The 9,464-nt window shown below is 46.0% G+C and overlaps 1 protein-coding gene across 1 annotated transcript; it reads right to left on the bottom strand.

Moving 5' to 3' along the window:
- Window positions 1-216: 216 nt before the first annotated feature.
- Window positions 217-8,969, bottom strand: LOC133359223 (zinc finger protein 625-like). Its single transcript, XM_061577674.1, has 4 exons — window positions 8,887-8,969; window positions 5,907-6,418; window positions 5,349-5,435; window positions 217-4,346 (listed from the first exon to the last, which is right to left on the bottom strand). Exons 2-4 carry the CDS (start codon window positions 6,415-6,417, stop codon window positions 3,496-3,498), a joined length of 1,449 nt encoding a protein of 482 aa, XP_061433658.1. The 5' UTR covers window position 6,418; window positions 8,887-8,969; the 3' UTR covers window positions 217-3,495.
- Between the last annotated feature and the right edge of the window lie 495 nt (window positions 8,970-9,464).

Genomic DNA, 9,464 nt, shown 5'->3' with positions numbered 1-9,464 from the left:
AAAACATGCTTCAAATCGCTTTAAACTATTGTCATTGTAGTGCGTATTTAATGTGGCGCTGCACTCTGATGTTGTAGGAGAAAAAAATATTTAAAAGTCTATTTAATTAATTAGAACGTGTTGTCTGTTTATTTAAAGTTGCGCATTTTGATGTGACGTCACATTTCTCACCCCCCCCCACCCCTTGTTACAGTCACAAATGTCTGAACCCACCCCCCCCCTAGGTGCGTGACGTCATTTATGGACGGCCCCTTTGCTATTCGGTGAAGGGCTTCCCCCCCCCCCACCGACACCACCATGCCGTGTCGGCCACGTGGGGTTGTTTGACCATAGTTCAGCACGTTGGTCACAGTGGGTTGGAGGAGGAAGGGGTGGGGAGTGGGGATTGTTCAGGACCGGCTCCAATATCTCTCGCCACTGATTGTTCAGCCATGGATGGAAGTTGGCCGGATTCATAACACAGGGAGGAGGCTGAACCATGTCGGTGACGGTCAAACTGACGAGCACACAGTCTATTAATCTACATTAATAACATTTTCGTAACTTTAATTTGGCCAAAGCAAATAAAAAACTATATTTGTGTTGGTATACCATCAACTCACTGCACATGAGAAGCCGGTTTAACCATGGGCTGTTGCTGCTGCTGTCCAGACTTGAACCCAGATTCTCAGCGGTTGCTAGCCGTCACCTTACTACTGTAGCAGTCTACAATTTTTTATGACTAATTTAACAACAAAAAAGTTACAACCGGTACAAACACACGTCAGTTAAAGTATTTATTTAACACGCGGCTAGAAAATCTAAACCTGGACATAAAATGTACATACACTTTCTTTTTGTGGCTATTTTTTCAGAAGCGACCTGGCCACAAATGATAGCTCAACAGTGGCTTATCATGTGGAAATTTATAGTAGCCAAATACTCAAAACGAATGTTTCTAAATGTAGAGGGAAAAACTGGAGGACCCCACAGGAAGATACGCAAACGCCAAATACACAGGCGGTCACCGTCGGAATCGAACCCACGACCTCCTGCATACCAGGCGAGGGAGTTAACATCTCACCACTGCGGCGCCCTTCCCAAACACTATAAGATTTAACACAATGGCTTTCACAACCAATGAGTCATAAGAGATATTTGGTTAATATCGCGTAAAATGTGTTGTACACTCTCTTCCAAACGACGCAGACAATAAATGCGTCACGTGAACATGCCACTGAGTGCTTCTAGACACCGGTGTGTTGGAGAGCTACCCATAACATTTAACAATTTGCAACGTTTCACTGGCAGTTACAACCAGCATTTTAAGTCGGTTTTCGCTGCGTGATAATCCTGTGTAAGGTGGAGTTTTTAACGACTCTCATTTTACTTGCACGATCTGACCCATGAAATCAATTGAATCAAAATGTTTGCATAAAAAATTCATTTTCTTAAAAACTGTTGTATTTAACCTGCAATTATCAATATCAAAGAGATGAATCTGCTACTTGTACTCAATGTAAAAAAACTGGATCAGCCAGGTCAAATCCCCCAAAAACGGAGGCGCACGCCAGACAGAGGACTCCGAGCTGAGATCTCCTCAGTCCATCATCTGACAGACCCCTGGAGGGCCTTGAATTCTGGGGAGAGAGATTACACATACGCTTCTAGAGTGCACGGGACGTTATCAAGGATAGACAACTTTCTGTTGTCAAACACCCCCCTCTCAGTCACAAAAGTAAAAATTCTGGACTTCCAAATGTGTGATCACACCCCAGTCCTTACACAATTGGTATTGGACCCGAAGGAGTGGATGCACAGGACATGGGCCCCAGACGGAGGCCTGCTTAGTAGGGATAAACGGTTGAAAAGATAAAATAGGAAAGTTGAAAATAGGGTCGCTAATGGAAAGTAACACTTTCCCGTTCCAACACGTCTGCAAGTTGTAGGGTGGGTTCCATTTGCCTCCGAGGGATGCTTGGAACGTGGAACGTGGAAGCGGGTCAGCGTAAATTTTATTTCGAGGCATAGCGCCATTGTTTTTAAAAGACATTGTAGTCAACGCAGAGAACTACAGGAACACGACCGCACTCAATTTGGCTGGTGCCAGTTTGGCTAGTGCCAAACTGTGCCACACGCCCTCCTGCATGGCGTTGGGGGAGCCTCGGTACTGATAAAGTTATTTTAGTTTTTCTTCCGGTTTTGTTTTGATGATGTACACGTATGTCATGGGAATGGAATCGGAATAAAAGGTGACGACATACACATACGTCATCGGAATGGGAAAGGGTTAAGTGCGTAACCTCCTACATCGCCTTTGCTCACCTCATAGAGGTCCTTATAGCAAGGGGTGTGTGGCTCAGGAAAGTAAGGGGACAGAGGCTCCTCGATAACTACTATTAAGACACTCCCAAGGTAAGGAGACGTGGGGTTGAGCTCTGTCGAGCAAGAGAGGAGCTAGATAATATTTCTAACGATCAGCCCTCCCGGCCGTTTGAGGGCCTATTTCACGACCCCTCCCACGCCACTGGTGGGATACATGCGAGAATTGGTTGTGGGAGCAAATTGCAAATGGGCCAAACCCCAATCAGACATGGACCCAGATTAGAAATCCACTTCTCAAAGGGAAAAAATCCTTCTACATGAGAACTGTCCAAATCAAACTCTTACATGGGGCCTACAAACAACCAGAGGAGCGCCAAGTTTGGTACAGCCTCATGTCCGAATGACCCCCCCCAAGATATATTACACAATTACAAACGTGCTTTACGGTCATGTCCGACTATTGCTGAGCTCTATGAACATATAATGGTGGTTTTCAATAAGATTAACAATACATCTTGTCAATATCGGTATGGAAACTACCCTGGTGAGCCTAAGAGAAGCGGGGCTAACCCGAGCATAGAAAGTTTTGTTCAGAACTTTCCATATATCGGGCCAGGAAAACCATATTGAGTACGTGAAATAATCACCTACTCCCCTCCCATACTCAATGGCTGAATTCATTAGGCCCAATCTAAATCCTGTAGAATGAGAACTATAAGCTCAAACGGAAAAACCCAGAATCAACCCAGAATGGTAATGTCCAGGCAACCCTCACTCCCCACCCACGGAAAATCTCCCCCCTCCTCCCACCACCTGCTCTGAAGAGTTCACTGTGGGAGTTATATTTTATACCACCGATGCCCCGAGAACCAACACCCGGAACATCAATATATGGTGTGAGGGAGGATGTGAACTCAAATTTACTTGTGAAAATAAAACTGCATCGGCTGACAAATGGGCTCAATTCTTGGGGGTTGTCAGAGGAATAGCTTTGCAGTGTGCAGGCAGTGCAACTGCACAAAGGCCAATGGGGCAGAAAGGGCCCAGGTTTGAGGCTACAAAGAGGGAAGGGTGATTGAGACAGAGGTTCCCATTTCTCTTCTTTCACTATGGACCTGTGCCATCCACACTACGCCACAGGGGCTGGTACTCAAGAAAGTCAAGAATTTGACGCACTTCGTTCGATTGCCATCACTGTCCACAGTGTTTGCGCTCGTGGACTTTCAAGTGGTGACTACATATGAAGGTCGCATTGCACGTCTTGCACTGGTAAGGCCTCAAGCCTGTGTGCGTGCGCTCGTGAACCTTTAAATGATGACTACGCATAAAACTTCTCGTGCACACCTTGCACTGGTACGGCCGTAAGCCTGTGTGCGTGCGCACGTGCATTTGCAAGTGATCGTTACGGAAGAAGCTGCTGTCGCAAATCTTGCACTGGTAGGGCCTCCACTCCGAGTGTAAATGCATGTGGTCCATGAGCATCGATTTGTATGCGAAGCTTTGATCACAGAACTTGCACGGGTGCGTCTCCTCTTCCTCCTCCTCCTCATGCATCTGCTCATGGGCCCCAAATTCGGAAGACTGGGGATAAGAAAGGTCGCACATGGAGTGAATCATCTTCTCCTCACCCGTGTGCACACGCTGGTGGGTCAGGAATTGGTATTTCCGTGCAAACTTCTTGTTGCACACTGTGCACTCAAAGGGCTTCTTTTCGGATTTTTCATTCACGTTTCTCATCGAGCTAGATCTTGAAGATTTCGGTTCATCATGCTGGAGCTCTAACGGCATATCCTTGTCATTCAAGGGAGTAAAATTATGATTCAGGTTCTCCTGGCTTTCAGAAGTGTGTTGTGTATCAGCTGGCATGTGCGTGTTCACTTTGCACGAAGACATTTCTTCAGCGTCGGCGATGATTTGTATTTCGTCACCAGTCTGCTGCTCAAGCTGCTGTTGGTGGATCTGTGGATCTTCCTTAACGTGTTCGAGGTTTGATTTTCTCTCGACGAGCGAGAGCACGCCTGTGATGGCGAGTCCTGCATCACCTTTCATTTTATTTTGAGATATAGAAAAAAAACAATAAAAACCAAGTTAGTTATGGTATGGGGGATTTCAGTTGTTAAAAATCAGACCTCAGCAAAGACATTGCCACTCTTTCAATGTAGCCTGATCTCACACACTTGACTTGATGCTGTGGGTAAAAATGTATCACTGTGGTGATCTGCCATGTTGGTGATGTAGACATTCAGTCAGCATATGTGGAAAAACTGGATAGAGAAATTCACAAACACTTGAATTGGGGATTAGAAAAAATGTGTCTATTTTTCTAATGTAAATGCAAATGTATGGCCCTTTGTCAAATCCACTCCTGGATGAGGACCTCCTATGGTAAGTGCGTCTTGGTAATTATTGACCATACTTCACCACAATGGTCAGTGTGAGTTGAATGCAGGCAGCATAGATGATGAAGTACGATATATTTTACTGCACTTCCCTTTGATTACATGTGGGGGTTAACTGAAAGTGGTTCCATAAAAATTGAAGGTCCTGTAAACTTGCATCCTTTGCTCTGTATGCTGTAATTTGACCTTGTTGTGACTGTTTCAGATTAGCACTACTTCCTCTCGTTTGTCTGGCAGTGAGGTCACATGAAACATGTTGAAATTTATTGTTGCAATCCTGATTCACCTTCACAGCAATTCAGTCTTTAATTTGTGCAATATACGCTCTGGGTCAGAATTTCCCATGTCCATACGTGTGTTCCTTTCATCTACCGAGTCAAAAGTTACAGTATCAACACGATCAAACCACTGAAGTGGCCCAAGCTATTTGTTCATAACACATTTTCCAAACAAATTGAACCATGAATCAACAGTCAAGACAGCTGTATAAGCCACTATCCTAAACCTCACTTATTTTCCCGTGCAATTTAAATGCAGTTGTACGTTGAATTTTTTTCTGCACCACCAGTAGCCAACCGTGCTGAATCTGTTGGGTGAAACAGAACAATTAAAATGTTTAAATATAGATCATTATGTAAGGTTTACCTCTGAAGTGCTCCGTTTTAATCGTGTGCAATGTCTCGCTGGGGCCATCCTCTTCTCTTTCCGAGTTTTGGTTCTCTCCAACCTCATCTGGGGAAATTCAAGAACACAGCATCAATTACGAGAATAGGTTTTTCCCTTTTTTCTGGAAACAAAACAGGTGTTAAGATGTTAAAACACCAAACTGAAACCTTTCACAAGGAATCATGTCTGCATTAACTACGATACTTGTGGTCAGAATGCAAACAAAAAACATACTCTGATAATATATGCATTGTCTTTGAAACTGATTGGTCCACACCAGAGACAGCTTTCTTTGGAGCCTAGTCTCAAAAGGTGTTACCTTTTGATGAAGCAGCATCAGTCAGGTTCAAGGCTACATCTTCGGATGTCCATATAGCCAAAACTCTATACCCTTCTACAACATTAAAACATTTTCTCATTGTGCTATCTACATCAGGTCATGGGATGAATACTCCATTTGGGACGTAGATCTAGAATCCTACTTGATAAGTATGACAATGTAAAGAGATGCGCCTAGTTCTAAGAATGTAAATTTACCATTGATGTTGCAATCATCAATTTCATGCATTGCACCGTCTTCCAGGGTGACTGCCGTAGTAGGTGAAGGGGAATACTCGGTGCACACTTCATTGCCATCCATGCCTCCCAGCCTCTGCACACACAACTGCAGCTCCCGGCTCAAGCCACTGAACAGTGTGAGGAGCACATCCACAAGGCCTCCCAGCGTCACGTCGCCAGGATAGGAGGGGGCGCCGGTGGCAGCGTCCCATCGCGGCGTCTCAGGGTCGTGGGGCTCGGCACCCTGCAGGGTCTTCACCACCTGCCGCAGCACGGCGTAGAAGCCAAAGGGCAGGCGGTCGCGCGCCGTGGCCAGCAGCTCGGCCCGCACGAGGCCGTCCCTGACACAGGCACGCAGGACCCCGTAGTCCCGGATGCCCAGCTCCGAGTTCATGGCCCGGGCTACCTCCTCGTTCACGCCCTGCGCCTCCAGCCACGCCGGGAAGTCCCCGCTCGGCTCCAGCAATGGGGTGGCCACTGCACACGCCATCCTGATGAGATGTGCAATACATTCATTGGACACCGACATAAGTTTTAACAGTTACAATGCGCAGTTTTCATTTGCCTCCAAAATGCATTTGCATTAGAGACACCATTGCTTCACAAAACCAATGATTAGAAAATGTGAATGCATTTGCTGGTGGGAAGAAACCCTGTTAAGAGACGATATAACGAATAACCCTACTGCTACCAGTGATTTGATGAATACAGTTGTCACGATTTGGGATTGAGATTTAATTCGAACAAATGGCCCTGAATCCTACAGTGATTGAAAAAAAATGGCTAAATATGTGTACGCACAAATTATTAAACAAAATATGAAACAATAGTCATCAGTGATGATTAGCCATATAATCTGCGCCCTGCGGCAGTCCTACCGCCGCTCGCATTCGTCAATAACATTTGCCATTAAAGAAAATTGAAAAGAGCACATAGATAATTACCGTATTTTCCCGCATATAACCCGCGGGGTATACCACTTTTTACAAACAAAACAAGACCCTGCGGGGTATATGGAGGTGCGGGCTATCTGAAATTTGTTTAAAACAAAACGCTATTTTTGCGGGGTCTATGCGTCTGCGGGTTATATGCAGGAAAATACGATAATCTATGTGCCTTCTATTGACAATGTACAGCATGCAACTGTGTGCACTATATGCACATGCATTAATAGAGCAAAAAAAATACGATTAAAACGAGACGAAAGAGAATGGGATTCTTGAACCGAATCGCGACCCTGAATCTTGACAATTACTCGAATCGGCAGTAAGCCCCTTCCTGCAAAAACTTGATAGGGCCCTTCTGAGTGTTGAGACGCAGTGAGGCTTTCCTGGGTAAACAAGTGTGGTTGATACTAATGAAGGGTCATAGCCCGAAACGTGGCCTATATTGCTTCCTTCTAAGGCGGTGAGCGATGTGCCATGGGCAAATGTGTTGAGCGATTGCAATTCGTGCTTATTGCGCCATGTCCAACGCAGCACCACAAGACAAATGGATTGGGTGCAACTTAACAGTCAACGTTGTACAAGCTACCCAACCAAAGACGCAGAGTAAACAACATTTGAATTCAACACCGCCACAATGTCTCCCACCGATGTCAAGCGCTTTCCCAGCCAGAAGTCACCTGTTGTCATCAATTACCGACTCGGCCATGAAGACTTCAGTGGCCTTATCGATAGATGGATTTTCCTTGGTTTTTTCTGTTTGCGCATAATCACTTGAAGTTGTTTTCTTGTTCGTGCTTTTGTTTTTTGTTTGTTGCGGTTGAACCCAATTCAAGAGCCGAATGGCTCACAGGGTTATACCAAATAAATGCAACTGAAAACTGAAATCTCTCCCTGTGCAATACGAACATGTATGCTGTACAACCCTTATTGTCAAATCAACTACTGGACGACGGCCTCCACGTGCTGCGCAGGTCACGGGGGAGGGGTTATTGATCATACTTCACCACGTTGGTCAATGTAAGTTTGGCGAATGTGGAAAAGCACGTGGGACTTGGGAGCACAGAACAATGGGATGTGGGTGCTGCTCTGCGCACCACTCACACGTTGTTCCACTTACGGCCCCTTGCAGCCTGTAACACCTATTATGCACAGTGGTTACCCATCAAAGCTCTCAACCAGACTCAACAGAATGCCTTTTAAGCACCCGAGATCTGACGTGCGCTGTAATTCGTGGTCACAAGACGACACTTTTCATGTTGTCGTTGTGTATATTAAAAAAAAACCGGAACGCAATGAACCCAACACGTTCACACGAAAACACGGGTATTCATCCAGCAGTGGACCGAACAAAGAGCTGTTCCCCATCCGTATTATCATTTATTTCACGGCTATACATTTAAGAAACACAACTAACCCACGCAAACACGTGCTTTGTACAGGAACCTTTGTCCCAACTTGCACGTGAGCGGACGAGTGACCGCTCCCCCATTGCCTCTCCACTGCTGGATGAGTGCCCCCCCTCCCCCCCGTCGCACCGTGCCGCAAGTAAATGGGTCAAGGGTGGTCATTCGGACATACTTCACCACGCTGGTCAATGCAGGCTTCTTGACGGGTGGTCCAAGCAACCAGGATCAAGGTTTTTGTTTTGTTCTCCACGGAGGCTGTGCGTGTAAAGATCTCGCTCTCTCGCCAGCGATGTTCGCTAACCACGCGATAAATCCCAACTCCGATGGTGATGATGGTTGTGGTGGTGGCGGTGATGATGGTGGTGGCCCACGATTTTCCAAGTGCAAAGTGCACACCCCACCAACCAAACCGCAGCGTTACCGCTCCAACCACCGAATACTATTGAAGTTGTTCTTTTAAAGCTGGCGGAGAGAGAAGGGGGGGGGGGGAGAGGTTGGGGAGATGCAGGGGGGGGGGGGGTAGAGCAAGTTTATAAAAGAAACAAAGTTCGCTAAAATTGGCTGCTTGCTGCTGCCGTGTGTGTGTGTGTGGTGGTGGTGGCGTACGTTCGCTGTGGGCCGCAGTAGCCAGGAGAATGCGGATGGCGAAGTCCAAAAATAGCGACGACTTCGCCGCCGCCGCCGCCGCCTCCTCCTCCCTTCTTCTTAACGAATGAAAGAGGGGGCTAAGGGACCGCGGCGATTTGCACGCGGGGCAATGGGCGGGGGAGGGAATTTAAAAGAGATGTGAACTAATTTCGATTTAAAGCTTTCGTGACTGCAATGGATTCATATGCTTGGTTCTTTCGGTAAAGTCACGTAGAAGGGAGATAATAAATACTAATAAATCTGGACTACATTTTGGTGTTTTATTTTTATTATTTTATTTACCGAAAGAACCAAGAATAAGATGTAAACAAGATAATTGGTTCTTTACCCTTCTATCTGGCAACAAAACTGACACCTTTTTGCAAGGAGTCATGTTTGCATAGACCGCAATACCTGCAGTCATAATACAAACAAAAGAACATAACTCTGATAATGTGCACTGTCCTTGAAGTTGATTGGTCCACACCCGAGACAGCTTTCCTTCGAGCCTAGTCTCATATGGGTTGGACCAGATGACGCCAAAAGGCGCACAACTC

Source organism: Lethenteron reissneri, chromosome 64 (assembly GCF_015708825.2).
Source record: "Lethenteron reissneri isolate LAM-NWPU_2019-01 chromosome 64, ASM1570882v1, whole genome shotgun sequence".
Lineage (NCBI taxonomy): Eukaryota > Metazoa > Chordata > Hyperoartia > Petromyzontiformes > Petromyzontidae > Lethenteron > Lethenteron reissneri.
This window is presented reverse-complemented; position numbering and strand designations above follow the sequence as displayed.